Source organism: Miscanthus floridulus, chromosome 1, assembly GCF_019320115.1.
Source record: "Miscanthus floridulus cultivar M001 chromosome 1, ASM1932011v1, whole genome shotgun sequence".
NCBI lineage: Eukaryota > Viridiplantae > Streptophyta > Magnoliopsida > Poales > Poaceae > Miscanthus > Miscanthus floridulus.
This window is the reverse complement of record NC_089580.1, coordinates 43,733,531-43,754,636: the sequence shown is the minus strand read 5'-3', so window position 1 is coordinate 43,754,636 and position 21,106 is coordinate 43,733,531. Positions and strand designations below refer to the sequence as shown.

Sequence of the window (21,106 nt, the reverse complement as noted above, 5' to 3'; positions counted from 1 at the left end):
CCGACAGTATTGGGGGGCGTCAACCATTATCCAGTTTACATCACCGTAGGCAGCAAGGCTTAGAAATATCTGTACTCTCTCTCCCTCACCTGTAGAGCCATCCCCATCATCTATAAAAAGGGATGCGCTCCCTCCAAGGGGGATCGAGTTTCTTCAAGCTCAGATTCACTAGATCGACATCAACACTCCCAACCGCAGGACCACCCAGTTCCGACCGCGACCCTTCCGGTCGGAGCCAACCGAACCTCTTGTATCCCACATTCTTCCTCCTTCTCGTTTGTACCCCCACTACAGACTTCGAGCACCTGGGCTCAGAAATAAAGTCGCCGACCGACCCCGACTGGACGTAGGGCACGTTGCCTGAACTAGTATAAATCCTGTGTCATTGAGTGCTAGGTCACCTCCGATCACAACGTACAGCAAAACTACAAATATTTACTAGTTGATCATTTTCTACACTGACAGTAACAGACACGAAACAATCAAATAATAGCAACTCGGGCTCGAGGCGCTTCCATATGTATGCACGGATATGTACACAGTATTAGGAGGGTGCAGCTATGGAGATACCATATTTTTTTTTCAGAAAACATGATACGGGCACATAGCAGGAAATTAAAATGGTCCTATATCCTAAAAGCAGTTGCAACGTAGCAGTAACATAAAAATTGCCCTATATTCCGGTTGACCTGTTGTAGCTGCTGAATCCCGTCCCCAATCTTACAAGTGACCAGACAGACAATTCAACTATAATGAATAAGGACAGGATCCCGTCCACGATCTTACAATACAAAGGTACAGTAAGGGCGTAAGGGAGACGGGGCAGAGAAGAAGCTGGCTCATAGTCGATTTACCGTGGGCTGCGTGCGTCGGTGGCAGCTGCTGCTCGTCGCAGGTGCTAGAGCTCGCTGCCGGCGCCGGATCTCGTCGCTGGTGCGGAGGCGGGCGGGCTATATATAGGAGATATAATGGGCCAAACGATGACCAGCCTGCATACTTAAATGGGCCAAGACGTATTGCCGTATTGGCCCAAATATCGATTTTTTTAATTTTGTTTTATACTAGTAAACCTACCCATACGTTATTGCAGAAACACACATTGTTGCATGGTCATCTGAATAACTTGCGGGTTGAAGATTTATCACACACCATACACACTACTTCGCCATAGATCAGACTCTGTATTATATTTTTATATTGCATCATGCCTTCTAATTTGCGTTGAAATCCGATTCTACACTGGATTTTTTTTCCGAAACAAATGAGCTACTGATTACATTAAAAAGCAAATAAAGCCCAGAAAATGATACAACGATTGGGCCATCTCACCGAACTCAAACTCAAGAGAGAAAAACAACTCTGGTGGGTCGGAATGGGATATCGACACAAGAAAACTCAGTAGAGAACGCAAGCTCGACCACCTCTGAACCACCACAAGCAGGTCGCCACACTGCACCGCCAACAAACGGACGACAAAGTAGTCATGACAAAACACCGTCATCACCGTTTACGCCGTTGTTGCCGATGCTATCTCACACCGAGGTAGCCCGCTATCGAGCAGGGCTAACAGCAGTAGACACATCTCGAATGTATACGAATATAGGAATAGGAGTAAATGGTCATGGAAACACTCCATACATTAATACTAAGTATATGGATAGAGTACATACGAACATTTTCAATTTTAGCAAAATAGTTCCTAGAGATTAGATAATAAGAATATACTGCCTACGTCCTCCAATATAAGGGCATGCACATATTTCAAAATTCAAACATTGTTATCTTGGACTAACAATTAGCCTAATTATATCAAAAGTTGGTATTAAAAAAATAATTACATTAGATTTATATGAATACTTTGTAATGATCAAACTTTTGCTCCTATAAATTATATATTATGAAAAAAAAATAGATCAAAATATGTTTTTGAAGACCACACGAAGTCAAATCGTGCCTTATATTCAAGGACGGATGGAGTATATGATATCATAAGGCCAGTCTCAAGTGGACGTTTCATGTCCCAATTTACAAGACGTGACACTGAGAATAAAATATGATCTATCAATGTGCAGTTTCATTTCCCTGTTTAGCATTTAATTATCCACTGTGTTATGATCAAATATGGCACGTGAACTACTATGTAGCCAAACTACCAAGGTGCAGTTGGATCCTAAGCACCAAATCAAATACAGGCATACAGAACCTACTCATTTTCTTCGGTAGAATTGGCAGAAGCTGTACTCTTTCCTATTAGAAAGATTGGTACCACACGTTCACATTCAGAGAGCCATTTTCACACTGCATGATTGACATTTACATAGTTGTTATCCAATGGCAAAATGCAGATAGCATTCACACTCAGATAGCGTTCAAGCAAAAATGATATGCCTTTATATAGCATGCTGGTAACATTCAGATAGCATCTAAGATAACATTCACGCTGCGTTGCGAGCAATACACTTGTCTAAAATCACAAACACGCTACTGATGATACAATAAACATTTCATTTCATTAACCTACTTGCTGGCTTATTGCAACGGTATACCGTATACAAGAGTGAAGAGTCGCTTGAAGCAATACCACGATACAAATACCTGATGGTTCCATTAGGCAAGGAAGCAAAAGACCCGGCTTATCGTTACAAAAATCAAAAGAGCTGCAAAAACGACTATACACTTCGCAAGGAAAAAGACAAGAAAGCAACCAACAAAAGGGTGAAATGCTCTGCCAGATCAGGCAGAGCGTTAGAAATGAGCAACACACTGGAAATAGTATACAATCACTTACTAAACCACAGATACCAACTTTGTTTCATCTGCTACATAACGGATATATAAAAATAGAGTGTCAGGCTCTCAGCACACTACATGATGACCAATATAGTTCAGATTTCAGAGACAGGTGCATTTGACAACTAAAACGAAACAAAATGTTGAAGTAGTTCCCATTACAGTAGACCAATTGACGATTAAACCAGCAGGTGTAACAGTAGCACAAGCAACCAAGAATTTAGAGCTTGTCCTCAAACTCAGAAAGAGGGGTCATCTGTTCCTTGAGACCCTTCCTCTTGCGGATATCCAGCACCAGCTGAGCAGCCTGGGAGCCAGCCTCCAAAGGATCAGAGCCCATCATGTCCCAGTGGTCAAAGACACACTGGGGGAACGCCTGACCAGAGGTTGCAGCCCTCAGTTGGCTGGAGAACCCAAAGGACTCGATGACAGGGAGGTAAGCCTTGATGTTGTAGAGCGGGGTACCCGGCCTCTGCATCTCCTCGAAGACATGGCCTCTCTTCTGGTTCAGAACACCGTAGATACCACCAAGTGCATTTTCTGGGGCCTGAATCTCCACCAGGTACACTGGCTCCAGCAGCCTTGGCTTGGCCGTGAGCTGAGAAGCATAGATGACCCTCCTGGCAGTTGGAATGACCTGGCCACCACCCCTGTGGATAGCATCAGCATGAAGAACGACATCACAGACCTCAAAGCAAATTCCGCGCATGTTCTCCTCAGCCAGTGCACCCTCCTTTGATGCCCACTGGAAACCAGCCACGACAGAATCCTTGATTTCATTGAGATACTGCACTCCCTTACACATATCAACAACCATGTTTGGGCCGGTGGTCTCAGGTCCAAAGCACCAAATCTTCTTGGCGAGATCCTTGTCCCACCCAAACTCCTGAGAGAGGATCTGGGAGCGCACCTTAGGATCATCACGTGGGCCAATGCGGCCCTCATCGATGGCCTCAGCAAGACCCTCCTCCAAGGGGCGCGCCTCCATGTACAGACGGTTGTGCTTGTTGGGAGACTTGCTCATGACAGTACGGCAGGACTTCTCAAGAACGGTTTCACGGAAGGACACAACAGGAGGGGAAACAATAATTTCAGCACCACCCATGAAGTCCTCCTGCAGATCCTTCAGGCAAATCTCAAGATGAAGCTCACCAGCTCCAGCAATGATATGCTCACCAGACTCTTCCATTGTACAGAGAACCATAGGATCGGACTTCGCCAGACGCTTCAAACCTTCGACTAGCTTGGGAAGGTCAGAGGCAACCTTGCACTGAACAGCAACACGCACAACAGGAGAGACAGAGAACTTCATTGCTCTGATTGGGCATGCATCAACCTCCTTCTCATTAGTGAGTGTAGCATTCTTCGTGATGAACTGATCCAGACCAACCATAGCAACAGTGTTACCACAAGGAACATCCTCAACCGACTCTTGTTTCTTTCCCATCCAGATAACGGTACGCTGGACACTCTTGACATACAGATCCTTCTTCTGGCCAGGGACATAGTTGGGACCCATGATCCGAACCTTCATACCAGTAGCAACCTTCCCTGAGAAGACACGACCGAAGGCAAAGAACCTGCCCTTGTCAGATGCTGGGATCATCTTCGAAACGTACAGCATAAGAGGACCCTCCGGATCACAGTTTCTGATAGCAGTTGCATAGACATCATCAAGGGGTCCCTCATACAAGTTCTCCACACGATACCTCTGAGCCTTTGATGGGGAAGGAAGGTGGAATATCATCATCTCGAGCAGTGCAGTGCTAGCTGGTAGCCACGTTTGCATAACACGCTTCATCAAAGCTTTGCCAATCAATTCCTTCTCATCAGCCTTCATGGTAACATTGAGCTTTTGCAGCATGGGCCACAATTTCTCCTTCTGGTCGTTCATGCAGGTTTTGATGATTTGCTTGATTGGCTCATAGCAGAACTGAACAAATCCTCTCTTGCAGGTAGGAGAGCCTGTGTTCTTGGTGGTCCACTTCTTGGTGGCAGGGTCAAAGAAGTTCTCACCCCAAAGCCTCTCCATCATCTTAGCTTCATCAACTCCAAACTTAGATGCATACATCTTGGCAAAGTTAGTGAGGGTAAAGGCCCATCCGTGCAGGCCAGCAGAAAAAGCAACAGTCCCCTTCTCTGGGTAGACTTGGACATCACCAAGGAGCGTATCTTCATATGTTGCCATGATGACATTGGCATTCTCAATGACACGGGAAAAAGTCTGATAAGCTTCCTCGCCCTCAACCTGAAGCTCAAGGAAGCACCTGTCCATCTTGTTCACGGTAAGAACTGGCCTAATCCTCTCACCAAGGGCTTGGCGAAGCACAGTTTCAGTTTGCACACAGACACCTTCAATACAGTCAACCACCACCAGAGCACCATCGGTGATGCGAAGAGCAGCTGTCACTTCCGAAGAAAAATCAACGTGCCCAGGCGAGTCAATAAGGTTGATCAGGTATTGGTTACCATCTCTCTCACCCTTGTAGCTCTTCAGTGACTCATCAGTCATCTCATAGTAAAGAGAGATACCAGTAGATTTGATTGTAATACCACGCTCTGCTTCGTCTGCACGCGTATCAGTCATGCGAACATCGCCAGCAACTTCCTGGGCAATAATCCCAGCAGCTGCCACAAGGGAATCTGTAAGCGTAGACTTGCCTGCAAAGAATTAATAATAGCATATAAGAACGGCATGGAACTTCAACATGTGCATCGTAGAGTAGTACAATATTAGGGACAGACAACCAAATCAAAAGTTAACAAACACACTAGTACATTACAATCTAGAGTACATAATTATCAACAGATACTATACAAACCACAATATCTAAAACATACAGCCCATTTCCTACATGTGATAAATATCTGAACATAAGTAGTTAACTATGCCTAAAATTAGTGCAGCGAGAAAATAAACATTAGCTGTAAAGCACAATAATATCTGAACATAAGTAGTTAACTATGCCTAAAATTAGTGCAGCGAGAAAATAAACATTAGCTGTAAAGCACAATACAGAGCTTAAATATTGAAAACACAAAAGTTAACAACTCAGTAGTAGTATATTACAATCTAATACATACAGCCAACAGATAGTATACATACCACAATATCTAGAGAAAGCAAAACATTAACTACAAGATGAAAAAAACAATTAGCCTATTTCATAGGTGGGATAAATGTCCATGAATATAGGCCTACAGTAGATAATGCAGCATGAATAGAAACATTAGCAGTCAGGCACAGTATAGAGCTTAAATATTGAAATAAAATAGTCTTGACATCAAAAAGCCTTGAAAACATTAAGGAATGCATGTATATATATGCTATCTAGAACATACCATGGTCCACATGAGCAATAACAGACATGTTACGAATGTTGTTCTTTTTGTCCATAATGGCACGGAGCTCTTCAGCCGTGAACTTCACCATCTTGACTTCTTATGAGGATCACGCTACCAATACCAATATTTATTCCTGCTGTTGAAAGTTCAGGTATTAGTAAGAATACAATAAAAAACATGAGAAAAGAACTAAACTGAAAACTTTGACACTGACATCAGTAAAAACCACTATAGTTGTCAGGAACCAAAGAGAGAGGGGAATTATTAACCATTTCAGAAAGTTAATAAAAATGTTTTAACATGCAGTATTTGTCAGGATACATTATTCCATTGTTTACACCACACACACTTCACAGGATTGTATAAGCACAAAAGCTAAGAAAAAAGTAAGCTGAAAACCATGTATGATGTATCTTAGTTGAACACAGGGTGCAACCTCGTTAATCTAAGATCTACAATCAGGACACCACAGCTTATTCTTCAAAAAAAAGACATCAAAGTAACAGACACGAAACAATGAAATAATAGCAAATCGGCCTCGAAGCGCTTGCATAGCATGCCATATGCATGCGATCATATGGACACAGTATCAGGAGGAAGCGGATATGGAGATTCGGTTTTTTTTCTTCCAGAAAACATCATACGGGCTCATAGCAGGAAATTAAAACTGAATCGGATATGGAGATACGATTTTTTCCCCAGAAAACATGATACGGGCTCATAGCAGGCAATTAAAATGGTCCTATATCCTAAAAGCAGTTGCAACGTAGCAGGAGTAACATAAAAATTGCTCTATATTCTGGTTGACCTATCGTAGCTGCTGATCCCGTCCACGATCTTACAAGTGACCAGACAGACAGACAATTAGACTAAGGGATAAGGGACAGTAAGGGCGTAAGGGAGAGGGGAAAGAGAAGAAACTGGCTTGTAGTCGATTTACCGTGGGCTGCGTGCGTCGGTGGCAAATGCTGCTCGTCGCGGGAGGCTCGCTACCGGCGCCGGATCTCGAAGCAGGCGCGCAGGCGGGCGGCCGGCGGCTGCGGTGTGGGAGAGATGGGTGACTGGGGGAGGTGCGCAGAGCTAGGGTTTTCTGTGCTCTTTGTACAGCATATATATAGGCGATAATGGGCCAAACGGTGAATGGCCCACGAATTTAAATGGGCCAAGACGTATTGGCCCAAATATGCGATTTTTTAAAATTTGTTAAAAAACGGATTTCCCCGTATACAGCGGGTATGGATCATGTATATTCTGTACTATACGAATACAAGAGATATGCAGTGAGCAATTAGAAGTTAACCTAATCTAACTTCAATACAAAACTGCAAAATACATCAAATAAGGATAGAAAATGGTAGAGTTGATTAAAATAAGTATAAACAAACACTCCTATATTAGCTATTTCACCGCTTGATTACATGGGCAATTGGGTTCCTCAATCTTCAATGTATTAAATGGATTGGATTAATATAGATCTGGTTGGTTACATGTATTAGTCTATATTCATACATGTTCAGTAAAATTTATCTATGTTCAATTGTCTGTATAAGCTTTTATGCTCAAACCCAATGCAACGATAGTCAGTACGCTAGGTTTAGTCATATAGGACAATGCAGATTTGCACAAGCCAATAAAAAACACTAAAATGAAAATATTCTCACATCTATCTAATAGAAATAAGAGACCTCTATTATAACATGAAAATGACTATATGTAACAAAATATAAATAATCAAACACAATTGTACCAAATGACTAAGATATGATTTATTAAGAGAAAAATCCTTATTTGACACACAAAAAAAGTTTTTGTTACTAATTTAGCCAAACTTCAAATTTTCCTTATCTAGCCTCGCTTGAAGTTTCTGTTCCCAAAATGACACTACCGTGAGATTGGGTATCGCCGGCCCCGGACGCAACGTCTATGCACTGGGGAATTTTTTATTTTTAACATATTTTTTAAACTAATTTTAAAACTAACATTGTTTAATTTTTTTTCAAATCTAACACTTTTGGCCGCGCCTATTCGTGCGGCGCGGCGAATTAACGTTGTCGCGCCATACATGGGGGCGTGGCAAGGCTGCGTACGTGGCAGCGACCAGGGCCCCTGACCGGTGACGTGGCCAGCTCTGCCGCTCCACCGATCAGGGCCCCTGACCGGTGACGCGCCACGCATCATGGCGCGGCACTGACGCGCCACTCGCTAGGTCACGGCAGAGCCTAATATAGGCCCGCGGACCAGTCCCGCCCCTCCCTCTCTGTTTCAGTGAGCGCCATGCAGCAGCCGCCTCCTGTGCCGCCCTGCCCCTACCGCCGCGCCTCCCAGCCCGCACCGCCGCGCCATTGCCTACCGGCTCCCCCACGGCCGGCCGCCGAATTTCTCTCCCTTGTCGTTCCCTTCCCTACCTTCCTCCGAAGCTCCTTCTCGGCCTTGTCAAGGTAATGAAGCTCCTCCTCGGCCTCCACGGCGGATCGAATGATTTGAATGAGTAATTAGGTATGGAGGAAAATATGAGTTCGTTAGAACGTTGGATTGTAGGATTATGATTAGGATTAGGATTGCCAATGTTAAAGTTAATTGATTAGTTAGAATTATGATTACCATGTATGTTGCTTGTTTGAGTTTGCATCTCAACTTTTATATGTGAATAAATATATAGACACACTGATGATGTACCTAATTTTATTTTTTACTGATCAAAGTATAGTTTTTATATAGTTTTCATATTTGCATCTAAGATAGAGTTTGCACCAAAGTGTAGGTTATATTTTATTTGTTGTAATGCAAATGGTTCTCATTGACATTAATTTGTGATGTTTTGATTTTTGTTTGTTAAATTACAACTGTTTTGTTAGATGCAAGAAATGTATCGGGAGGAGTTTTGGCAAAAACAGGGTCGTCCTCGAGAATTATACCCCAACTGCATCTAGCAAAGATGCTCCCGTCCCTCCTTACCTCTCTGTCCCTAACTGTGACTGTGGTTTCTCGGGCGACGTGCTTCAATCGAGACATCCAGACACAGCGGTGCGTTGCTTCTACACATGAAGTCGTTTTAATGTAAGTAGTTGTTTCCACTATCTTTTTTCTTTATTTGTATAAGTATGCTTAATATTTTGTTGGAATCTTGTTGTGTAGGATCATGAGAGGTGCCTTTTCTTTCAGTGGATCGACGGTGCAGACAAGTTGGACCCTAGGTACCTCCTTTTCGACGATTGGTGTAGAGGAAGACATCCACGTGAGCATTTCAAGCGGTGGGTTCCACCCCTCCTAACCCCCCACCAATGACGGCTAAGGAGAAGCACCTAGCCGCAGTTAGACGACTCGAGGAACCTCCTCTGTGCGAATGCGGAGATCGAGCTATGATAAACCCTGAAAATACGTTGGAGTTTGTGTGTCCGAATAAACACGAAGTAAATGGAAAGTGTATCTATTTAAATGTTTAGCTCTATATGTGTGCGTGTACTAATGTATTATCTTGTAATGTTATGGATTTGCAAAGTGTCGTTTCAATGAGTGGATCTACGGTCCTAAGCATCAATGGTCGGAGCCACCAAAGGCAAAGGAAAAGAAGAAAGAAAGGTTAATTTACAAAGCACCTCCTGTCAAGTGCGAATGTGGTGTTAAATCCAACTACGGTCTAGTCCTTTCGGAGCTTGGAATATGCCATTATTGCAGCCATATAGTTGACTATGATGAGGTTGGTTATTTTTGTGGTAAACATGAAATCGTATTTTGTTTCTTTTGCTAAGACATATATGATATAATTTTTCATTTGAACAGAGCACTAGGAAATGCAGGTGGGAATGTTATGATGGTCAAGCTAAGTTCTTGGATGAACTGAAGGGGAGGCAAGTAATTGCACGGAAGATGGGATATGGACTTGATTACATCAACCTATTCGTTAAACATCACAAAAACAAGATGCGTGAGTTTGCTAGACAGCGCGGTATTCATAACCCGATCGATGTTGGGCTTGACAAATGGGGATTGGAGAGACGGAGGGTGTTGGAGGAGTAGAGGGCAAGGAAGGAGTCAAGGGAGGAGGAAAGAGTACATATGTAGGTCTTGAACGACCAGTTGTTGCATTGTGTGCCAGTGAGTCATTGAAAGCCTTGTTATTTTCATTGCCTGCTTTTAAATATAATATAATCACGTTGCTAACTTGTTGCATTTCATACATGAAGGGATTGGATGTAGCATGACCATGCCGTAGAGGTGGCCCATGCAAGATTTGAGGAAAAGAAGTTACATGAGCATAGAACGCGAGCTGGTCGCACCATTCAATCTTCGATTGTGTTGTCTGATGAGGAGGCGAGGATGAGGACGACACTGCCAGGTTGAGCGATCTCATCGCTCTTGCTGAGGCAGACTTACAGAGGACGCTGAGGATGACACTAGCAGACTGAGCGAGCTCATCGCTCTAGAAGAGGCGAGCTTGTAGGCGGAGAAGGCTGAGGACGACACTGGCAGACTGAGCGAGCTCATCGCTCTAGCAGAGGCAGGCTTGCAGGTGAAGGAGGATGATGACGCGTTCTTCACTCAGGCCGTAGAGGCTTCAGATGAAGCGAAGGCCGCTTACTACAGGCGACAGACAGATCAAGACAATGCAGGTGAGCCTAGCCACATAAGCCAGAGGGAGGAGGATGCGTTCTTGACTCAGGCCACAGAGGCCACAGGTGAAGCGGAGGCAGCTTACTACAGGCGACAGGCAGATCAAGGCAATACCGGTGAGCCTAGCCACAGCAACGAGGTTGTGTTAGAGAACTGGTACTCGGATGACGAGTTGCTTACTCAGTATGTTTCAGACTGATGATTGGTACAGGTGTGCTAGTTCAATATTTTAGATTTGGTATTTATCGTAGTAGAACTTTCTTGGTGCTGCATTGTGTTTTATTTGAACTATTTATGTATTGTACCCATGTAACAAACATTGTTTCATTTTTGTAATAGGACATTGTGTTATCTCATTAAACTTTCGCCACGAAAAATGGTATTACAATGCTGCTGCTGAGCAATGGCGCGGTTGTCAAAGCGGCAGCAAAAGGAACAAGGTTCTTCTATTTGTCGTGTCGATTTAACAAATAGGTCAATAAGAAGGATAAGTGCACGAGACAATCAATACACAAGTTAGCAATACTAACTTGTATGCGTCCTAAGTTCATCACAAGTTCGATAATACCACTGTTCGACATAAGTTCAGTAAGTCATAACTACGACACAAGTTCGACATTACTCAACATACTACATATTCCATCAGTATATGGGTGTCCGAGTACAAGTACATCTAAAGAACTCTACTGACCCTAGGAGTATATGGTGACCGCGGACGTCGCTGCCTCTTTAGACGTGAAGGCAGCACGTTAGGGGTGAACCCAATGTCGGTACGGTCTCGCTGCAGGTACACCCAAGCGGTATTGCTGAGTGTAACTAGGACCCTACAATTATAGTATAGGCATCGTTACTTATAATATTTAAGTAATTATGATGTATATGGTGAAGGGTTGTTTCAAGTACCTATGCGTCGAACTATGTAGGAAATGGTGCATCACCAAGCTAAGACATCCCAATCTTATTGTAGTCCTCCTCCTCGTCCTTGTCCTCATCATCCTCTTCCTCCTCAATGTCGTTCTCCATAGGACCCTTGCCGTGATTGCCGGGAGTACGAACATAAGAGGTCCCACCAGCCGTCGTGTCGGAGGAACCTGCTCATGTTGGCATAGTGCTCGAGTGTAAGGAACTAGATAGGTCTAGGTCATAGGGCATCTCCCATGGAGTATCCATGCAGCTAAGCTTCTATGCTAGCTTCTTGCAGCTCCTCCTTACTTTCTACAAAATAAAGAAAACACGAATGAATGAATCATGGGAACCATTTAACCACTGTCATGTCTCTAAGAATAGAATGTACATCGACGAAGACATGTAGAATGCCGTGCGGCTCTCCTATGGTCTCGTGAAGCTACATGGCTACTTTGTTGGACAAACTTGTCAACTGTGATGCCTGCATACACAAGCGAGCTAAGTTCATATCACTACAATTCATAGGAACGCCAATGTGCAGTTGTATTGAAATTCAAATTTTTACCACTATCTCTGTAGCGGGGCTCTCTGAAGCTGTGTCTCCATCCTTGTCGCCTCATCGTATGCATCAGCTATGTCATCCTTGTCTCCATCCTCATCAATTGGCTTGTTAGTGTACGGGGCCTGCATATGTGTGCGGGTACTCCTATGCAACCATTGGAGATAGCGGTCGAAGTTACATTGGTCGTGCGGTGGTATCTCAGCGATCAGGACCCTTTGCCGACTGTCCCATTCGTGGATGAACAAGGCGTGCATCACGACCCAATTCTTCTCCTTGTACCTGTTCCTTCGATCGTACGTACCTACAAGTTTAACATAAGTTAGTGGTTATATGTATGAACATGACTGCTAAATTATTATGTTTTAGTTGTCGCACCCGTGCAACTTTCTATTGGTCATGTACAGCGGCAATGGGCATGGCTTGCAATCTTTTGAACTGCTTATACACCCTTATAGGGTAGTGCATCTCGACCACGTGGAAGAAAATTAGTGGCCCGTTAAAAAGCCACTCGTTCGACTTTCCTCAAGTGCGAGGACTCAAGTACCCCCTCTAGCTCGAATCTAGACCACGGACACCAATTCACCTACAAGTAGGTAACTATAGTTAGATTTTGGAATAACAAAAAAAACACTGACTAGCAGTATCAAAGTGATCCGTTACCTGGTGCTGTGTCAGGACATCTAGCGTGTTTGAGTACTGCCTGTACCGACGCTTCGGGGTTCCCTCTTACTACCATTCACTTCTTGCCAGATGTACAGAGCAGTCGGTCCTATGTCCACGTGATTCCATGCCTGCATTGAATAGATAGTCAGTCACAAGTGCGGCATCAAGATTGAGGAAAAATAAAAATCGATGCACTTACAGGTAAACCATGAACACGGGCCTCTCGACTGGCCATCGCTCCCAACACCAAACCTGTAGTAGGTGGGAACAACCTCCTAGGTTGGCACCTCTTGTACTACTCGGCAAGCAACGCAGAGCTGACGATAGATCCATGCTTGGACCGCACTGCCCTAGTTGTATGCTCCTATATTCTCCCATGGCTGGCTCAGTATGTTGAGGAAGGCTCAGCTGATGGTGTTACCCCAACGCGTCGAGGAACAGGAAGGCGCCTAAGAAGTGCCATAGCCACACCCTAGCATACCTCTCGATCATCCTGTCTCTAGAGCATCTGGGTGGCAGCGGCACCCTAAAGTTTTTTGTTATCCAGAACCGAACTAACACCGGATGTTTTCCTGCAATTTTGAAGAACAATTACATGAGAGCTGAGGGAACAAAACAAACATTAAATTAGGCAAAGACAATATGCGTCATAAAAGTTATGTACTAAACCCTCCATTTAAATAGCAAAATAATTTGTAGATATGTAAATCAACGATAGACTTAGACCATAACATATATTTGTGATATAAGAGACCAACCAAAGACTTGCATGTGCTGGTGTCAAAATGGTAAATGTTTGGAACATAGAAAGTCTTACTTTGCTCTCTTAGCGTCCTCGTCCTCGGGTGGTTTCCACAAAACTGCTCCACCAAGTCATCCAGTGATACTTATCAAGGATCCCAATCACTGGAAGACCCTCCAACCGCAAACACAGAATCATTCATGTCCTGCATCGTGATAGATCCGCCAGTCATCGCCACAAGGAAGGTGGAAGGTGGGGTCTCTGCCTCCACCTGTGGGTTTTTTAATTCAATACAAGGAGTTTTTTTAATTCAAACAATGAGACAAATCAATGATTTGTACTGTCACAAACGTGTATCAAATCATACCTATCGACAACAGCAGTGAGAGTGCAGGTCAAGGATCAGTGCCCTTGAAGACGTGAACGATCTCAAGGAAGGGCACTTTGTATGTACGGTCGGTATCGCTCGTCCCAGCGGTGCGGCTGGTGCGTGCGTAGTCTAAGAGGTACCAAGTCTCCTAAAGCTCCGACAGGCACTTGGCTCGGTGGGCCTTGTCGTAGTGCAACCTCAATAATAGGGTACTATGGATGAGATCCCCCATCCTGGTTAAAAATTCAAATGTATATGTTAGAACAAAACATTAAGAGTACTATAATTTGATGGACATTAGTGCATAAAAACAAAGTAAATGTAAAAGGAATAAACTATTATGCAAAATTATGAATAAACATATATCATAATAGACATAGCTCCAAAGTTCCAATGTACTAACATAGTAGTTTTAAATAGCATAGCAAACAATTAACATTAATATAATAAAATGTATGCTATATGCACCTGCTGCCCTGTCTTCTATGCCTGCTAGCCTGTGACCAGGTTCTTTGCAAACGGAGCAAAGATTCCTGCCACGGGTCTCGTTGAAGTCTCCCCCTCCGTACATGTCTTCGCCGTACCCTCTCAAAGTGTCCATGCCCCCCTTGAGTCGCTTCTTCTTCCTCCTACCCTTGCCTACCTTCATTAGATCTGGATGCGGCAAGTAGTCATAACCATGATAAGGTGGCCACTGTGTCGGGTCAAGGTATGGCTCGAAGCTCCTCTCCAAAATACTAACGGTGTTCGAACGGAGATACAATGGTGACATATATGGCAGATCCTCATAGTTATACCCACGAACCCTATAGGCCATGATCATATGAGAGCAAGGGGCATGCATGATCTGAGGGACATTGCAACTGCACTCTACTTTTTTCAAGATCAACTTGGTAGTTTCATTCACCATACGTTCGCCGCCCAAGCTTGTGCACACCCTTGCCCCGTACACTAAAGATATGCGGCGGGGTCCATATGGCTCGACGGTGTGCTGCTGGCCAAATCCTCGACCTTCTTCAAATGTTCTGCTACTTGCTGGCTTATTGCAACGGTATACCGTATACAAGAGTGAAGAGTCGCTTGAAGCAATACCACGATACAAATACCTGATGGTTCCATTAGGCAAGGAAGCAAAAGACCCGGCTTATCGTTACAAAAATCAAAAGAGCTGCAAAAACGACTATACACTTCGCAAGGAAAAAGACAAGAAAGCAACCAACAAAAGGGTGAAATGCTCTGCCAGATCAGGCAGAGCGTTAGAAATGAGCAACACACTGGAAATAGTATACAATCACTTACTAAACCACAGATACCAACTTTGTTTCATCTGCTACATAACGGATATATCAAAATAGAGTGTCAGGCTCTCAGCACACTACATGATGACCAATATAGTTCAGATTTCAGAGACAGGTGCATTTGACAACTAAAACGAAACAAAATGTTGAAGTAGTTCCCATTACAGTAGACCAATTGACGATTAAACCAGCAGGTGTAACAGTAGCACAAGCAACCAAGAATTTAGAGCTTGTCCTCAAACTCAGAAAGAGGGGTCATCTGTTCCTTGAGACCCTTCCTCTTGCGGATATCCAGCACCAGCTGAGCAGCCTGGGAGCCAGCCTCCAAAGGATCAGAGCCCATCATGTCCCAGTGGTCAAAGACACACTGGGGGAACGCCTGACCAGAGGTTGCAGCCCTCAGTTGGCTGGAGAACCCAAAGGACTCGATGACAGGGAGGTAAGCCTTGATGTTGTAGAGCGGGGTACCCGGCCTCTGCATCTCCTCGAAGACATGGCCTCTCTTCTGGTTCAGAACACCGTAGATACCACCAAGTGCATTTTCTGGGGCCTGAATCTCCACCAGGTACACTGGCTCCAGCAGCCTTGGCTTGGCCGTGAGCTGAGAAGCATAGATGACCCTCCTGGCAGTTGGAATGACCTGGCCACCACCCCTGTGGATAGCATCAGCATGAAGAACGACATCACAGACCTCAAAGCAAATTCCGCGCATGTTCTCCTCAGCCAGTGCACCCTCCTTTGATGCCCACTGGAAACCAGCCACGACAGAATCCTTGATTTCATTGAGATACTGCACTCCCTTACACATATCAACAACCATGTTTGGGCCGGTGGTCTCAGGTCCAAAGCACCAAATCTTCTTGGCGAGATCCTTGTCCCACCCAAACTCCTGAGAGAGGATCTGGGAGCGCACCTTAGGATCATCACGTGGGCCAATGCGGCCCTCATCGATGGCCTCAGCAAGACCCTCCTCCAAGGGGCGCGCCTCCATGTACAGACGGTTGTGCTTGTTGGGAGACTTGCTCATGACAGTACGGCAGGACTTCTCAAGAACGGTTTCACGGAAGGACACAACAGGAGGGGAAACAATAATTTCAGCACCACCCATGAAGTCCTCCTGCAGATCCTTCAGGCAAATCTCAAGATGAAGCTCACCAGCTCCAGCAATGATATGCTCACCAGACTCTTCCATTGTACAGAGAACCATAGGATCGGACTTCGCCAGACGCTTCAAACCTTCGACTAGCTTGGGAAGGTCAGAGGCAACCTTGCACTGAACAGCAACACGCACAACAGGAGAGACAGAGAACTTCATTGCTCTGATTGGGCATGCATCAACCTCCTTCTCATTAGTGAGTGTAGCATTCTTCGTGATGAACTGATCCAGACCAACCATAGCAACAGTGTTACCACAAGGAACATCCTCAACCGACTCTTGTTTCTTTCCCATCCAGATAACGGTACGCTGGACACTCTTGACATACAGATCCTTCTTCTGGCCAGGGACATAGTTGGGACCCATGATCCGAACCTTCATACCAGTAGCAACCTTCCCTGAGAAGACACGACCGAAGGCAAAGAACCTGCCCTTGTCAGATGCTGGGATCATCTTCGAAACGTACAGCATAAGAGGACCCTCCGGATCACAGTTTCTGATAGCAGTTGCATAGACATCATCAAGGGGTCCCTCATACAAGTTCTCCACACGATACCTCTGAGCCTTTGATGGGGAAGGAAGGTGGAATATCATCATCTCGAGCAGTGCAGTGCTAGCTGGTAGCCACGTTTGCATAACACGCTTCATCAAAGCTTTGCCAATCAATTCCTTCTCATCAGCCTTCATGGTAACATTGAGCTTTTGCAGCATGGGCCACAATTTCTCCTTCTGGTCGTTCATGCAGGTTTTGATGATTTGCTTGATTGGCTCATAGCAGAACTGAACAAATCCTCTCTTGCAGGTAGGAGAGCCTGTGTTCTTGGTGGTCCACTTCTTGGTGGCAGGGTCAAAGAAGTTCTCACCCCAAAGCCTCTCCATCATCTTAGCTTCATCAACTCCAAACTTAGATGCATACATCTTGGCAAAGTTAGTGAGGGTAAAGGCCCATCCGTGCAGGCCAGCAGAAAAAGCAACAGTCCCCTTCTCTGGGTAGACTTGGACATCACCAAGGAGCGTATCTTCATATGTTGCCATGATGACATTGGCATTCTCAATGACACGGGAAAAAGTCTGATAAGCTTCCTCGCCCTCAACCTGAAGCTCAAGGAAGCACCTGTCCATCTTGTTCACGGTAAGAACTGGCCTAATCCTCTCACCAAGGGCTTGGCGAAGCACAGTTTCAGTTTGCACACAGACACCTTCAATACAGTCAACCACCACCAGAGCACCATCGGTGATGCGAAGAGCAGCTGTCACTTCCGAAGAAAAATCAACGTGCCCAGGCGAGTCAATAAGGTTGATCAGGTATTGGTTACCATCTCTCTCACCCTTGTAGCTCTTCAGTGACTCATCAGTCATCTCATAGTAAAGAGAGATACCAGTAGATTTGATTGTAATACCACGCTCTGCTTCGTCTGCACGCGTATCAGTCATGCGAACATCGCCAGCAACTTCCTGGGCAATAATCCCAGCAGCTGCCACAAGGGAATCTGTAAGCGTAGACTTGCCTGCAAAGAATTAATAATAGCATATAAGAACGGCATGGAACTTCAACATGTGCATCGTAGAGTAGTACAATATTAGGGACAGACAACCAAATCAAAAGTTAACAAACACACTAGTACATTACAATCTAGAGTACATAATTATCAACAGATACTATACAAACCACAATATCTAAAACATACAGCCCATTTCCTACATGTGATAAATATCTGAACATAAGTAGTTAACTATGCCTAAAATTAGTGCAGCGAGAAAATAAACATTAGCTGTAAAGCACAATAATATCTGAACATAAGTAGTTAACTATGCCTAAAATTAGTGCAGCGAGAAAATAAACATTAGCTGTAAAGCACAATACAGAGCTTAAATATTGAAAACACAAAAGTTAACAACTCAGTAGTAGTATATTACAATCTAATACATACAGCCAACAGATAGTATACATACCACAATATCTAGAGAAAGCAAAACATTAACTACAAGATGAAAAAAACAATTAGCCTATTTCATAGGTGGGATAAATGTCCATGAATATAGGCCTACAGTAGATAATGCAGCATGAATAGAAACATTAGCAGTCAGGCACAGTATAGAGCTTAAATATTGAAATAAAATATGTCTTGACATCAAAAAGCCTTGAAAACATTAAGGAATGCATGTATATATATGCTATCTAGAACATACCATGGTCCACATGAGCAATAACAGACATGTTACGAATGTTGTTCTTTTTGTCCATAATGGCACGGAGCTCTTCAGCCGTGAACTTCACCATCTTGACTTCTTATGAGGATCACGCTACCAATACCAATATTTATTCCTGCTGTTGAAAGTTCAGGTATTAGTAAGAATACAATAAAAAACATGAGAAAAGAACTAAACTGAAAACTTTGACACTGACATCAGTAAAAACCACTATAGTTGTCAGGAACCAAAGAGAGGGGAATTATTAACCATTTCAGAAAGTTAATAAAAATGTTTTAACATGCAGTATTTGTCAGGATACATTATTCCATTGTTTACACCACACACACTTCACAGGATTGTATAAGCACAAAAGCTAAGAAAAAAGTAAGCTGAAAACCATGTATGATGTATCTTAGTTGAACACAGGGTGCAACCTCGTTAATCTAAGATCTACAATCAGGACACCACAGCTTATTCTTCAAAAAAAAAGACATCAAAGTAACAGACACGAAACAATGAAATAATAGCAAATCGGCCTCGAAGCGCTTGCATAGCATGCCATATGCATGCAATCATATGGACACAGTATCAGGAGGAAGCGGATATGGAGATTCGGTTTTTTTTCTTCCAGAAAACATCATACGGGCTCATAGCAGGAAATTAAAACTGAATCGGATATGGAGATACGATTTTTTCCCCAGAAAACATGATACGGGCTCATAGCAGGCAATTAAAATGGTCCTATATCCTAAAAGCAGTTGCAACGTAGCAGGAGTAACATAAAAATTGCTCTATATTCTGGTTGACCTATCGTAGCTGCTGATCCCGTCCACGATCTTACAAGTGACCAGACAGACAGACAATTAGACTAAGGGATAAGGGACAGTAAGGGCGTAAGGGAGAGGGGAAAGAGAAGAAACTGGCTTGTAGTCGATTTACCGTGGGCTGCGTGCGTCGGTGGCAAATGCTGCTCGTCGCGGGAGGCTCGCTACCGGCGCTGGATCTCGACGCAGGCGCGCAGGCGGGCGGCCGGCGGCTGCGGTGTGGGAGAGATGGGTGACTGGGGGAGGTGCGCAGAGCTAGGGTTTTCTGTGCTCTTTGTACAGCATATATATAGGCGATAATGGGCCAAACGGTGAATGGCCCACGAATTTAAATGGGCCAAGACGTATTGGCCCAAATATGCGATTTTTTAAAATTTGTTAAAAAACGGATTTCCCCGTATACAAGAGATATGCAGTGAGCAATTAGAAGTTAACCTAATCTAACTTCAATACAAAACTGCAAAATACATCAAATAAGGATAGAAAATGGTAGAGTTGATTAAAATAAGTATAAACAAACACTCCTATATTAGCTATTTCACCGCTTGATTACATGGGCAATTGGGTTCCTCAATCTTCAATGTATTAAATGGATTGGATTAATATAGATCTGGTTGGTTACATGTATTAGTCTATATTCATACATGTTCAGTAAAATTTATCTATGTTCAATTGTCTGTATAAGCTTTTATGCTCAAACCCAATGCAACGATAGTCAGTACGCTAGGTTTAGTCATATAGGACAATGCAGATTTGCACAAGCCAATAAAAAACACTAAAATGAAAATATTCTCACATCTATCTAATAGAAATAAGAGACCTCTATTATAACATGAAAATGACTATATGTAACAAAATATAAATAATCAAACACAATTGTACCAAATGACTAAGATATGATTTATTAAGAGAAAAATCCTTATTTGACACACAAAAAAAAGTTTTTGTTACTAATTTAGCCAAACTTCAAATTTTCCTTATCTAGCCTCGCTTGAAGTTTCTGTTCCCAAAATGACACTACCGTGAGATTGGGTATCGCCGGCCCCGGACGCAACGTCTATGCACTGGGGAATTTTTTATTTTTAACACATTTTTTAAACTAATTTTAAAACTAACATTGTTTAATTTTTTTTCAAATCTAACACTTTTGGCCGCGCCTATTCGTGCGGCGCGGCGAATTAACGTTGTCGCGCCATACATGGGGGCGTGGCAAGGCTGCGTACGTGGCAGCGACCAGGGCCCCTGACCGGTGACGTGGCCAGCTCTGCCGCTCCACCGATCAGGGCCCCTGACCGGTGACGCGCCACGCATCATGGCGCGGCACTGACGCGCCACTCGCTAGGTCACGGCAGAGCCTAATATAGGCCCGCGGACCAGTCCCGCCCCTCCCTCTCTGTTTCAGTGAGCGCCATGCAGCAGCCGCCTCCGTGCCGCCCTGCCCCTACCGCCGCGCCTCCCAGCCCGCACCGCCGCGCCATTGCCTACCGGCTCCCCCACGGCCGGCCGCCGAATTTCTCTCCCTTGTCGTTCCCTTCCCTACCTTCCTCCGAAGCTCCTTCTCGGCCTTGTCAAGGTAATGAAGCTCCTCCTCGGCCTCCACGGCGAATCGAATGATTTGAATGAGTAATTAAGGTATGGAGGAAAAT

The 21,106-nt window shown here is 44.1% G+C and overlaps 2 protein-coding genes across 4 annotated transcripts; both read right to left on the bottom strand.

Moving 5' to 3' along the window:
* Positions 1-2,770: 2,770 nt before the first annotated feature.
* Positions 2,771-7,211, bottom strand: LOC136504038 (elongation factor 2). 2 transcript variants are annotated; one of them, XM_066498944.1, is made up of 3 exons: positions 7,076-7,211; positions 6,133-6,271; positions 2,771-5,451 (listed from the first exon to the last, which is right to left on the bottom strand). In XM_066498944.1, the coding sequence occupies exons 2-3, from the start codon at positions 6,221-6,223 to the stop codon at positions 3,011-3,013; spliced, it is 2,532 nt and encodes an 843-aa protein (XP_066355041.1). In that variant the 5' UTR covers positions 6,224-6,271; positions 7,076-7,211; the 3' UTR covers positions 2,771-3,010. The 2 variants fall into 2 exon arrangements, with proteins under 2 accessions (XP_066355041.1, XP_066355091.1); XM_066498994.1 differs by having other exon boundaries at positions 6,133-6,268.
* Positions 7,212-15,252: 8,041 nt separating this feature from the next.
* LOC136503903 (elongation factor 2) lies at positions 15,253-19,714 on the bottom strand. Of its 2 annotated transcripts, none has more exons than XM_066498851.1 (3): positions 19,576-19,714; positions 18,634-18,772; positions 15,253-17,951 (listed from the first exon to the last, which is right to left on the bottom strand). In XM_066498851.1, exons 2-3 carry the CDS (start codon positions 18,722-18,724, stop codon positions 15,511-15,513), a joined length of 2,532 nt encoding a protein of 843 aa, XP_066354948.1. In that variant the 5' UTR covers positions 18,725-18,772; positions 19,576-19,714; the 3' UTR covers positions 15,253-15,510. The 2 variants fall into 2 exon arrangements, with proteins under 2 accessions (XP_066354948.1, XP_066354986.1); XM_066498889.1 differs by having other exon boundaries at positions 18,634-18,769.
* Positions 19,715-21,106: the final 1,392 nt, after the last annotated feature.

What these genes read in the sequence shown, in the direction of transcription:
- LOC136503903 (XM_066498851.1), bottom strand. Translation starts at nt 18,724, where the DNA reads ATGGTGAAGTTCACGGCTGAAGAGCTCCGTGCCATTATGGACAAAAAG. An exon ending in TATTGCTCATGTGGACCATG is followed by an intron (nt 17,952 to 18,633) that starts GTATGTTCTAGA and finishes AATTCTTTGCAG; the next exon opens with GCAAGTCTACGCTTACAGAT.
- LOC136504038 (XM_066498944.1), bottom strand. Translation starts at nt 6,223, where the DNA reads ATGGTGAAGTTCACGGCTGAAGAGCTCCGTGCCATTATGGACAAAAAG. An exon ending in TATTGCTCATGTGGACCATG is followed by an intron (nt 5,452 to 6,132) that starts GTATGTTCTAGA and finishes AATTCTTTGCAG; the next exon opens with GCAAGTCTACGCTTACAGAT.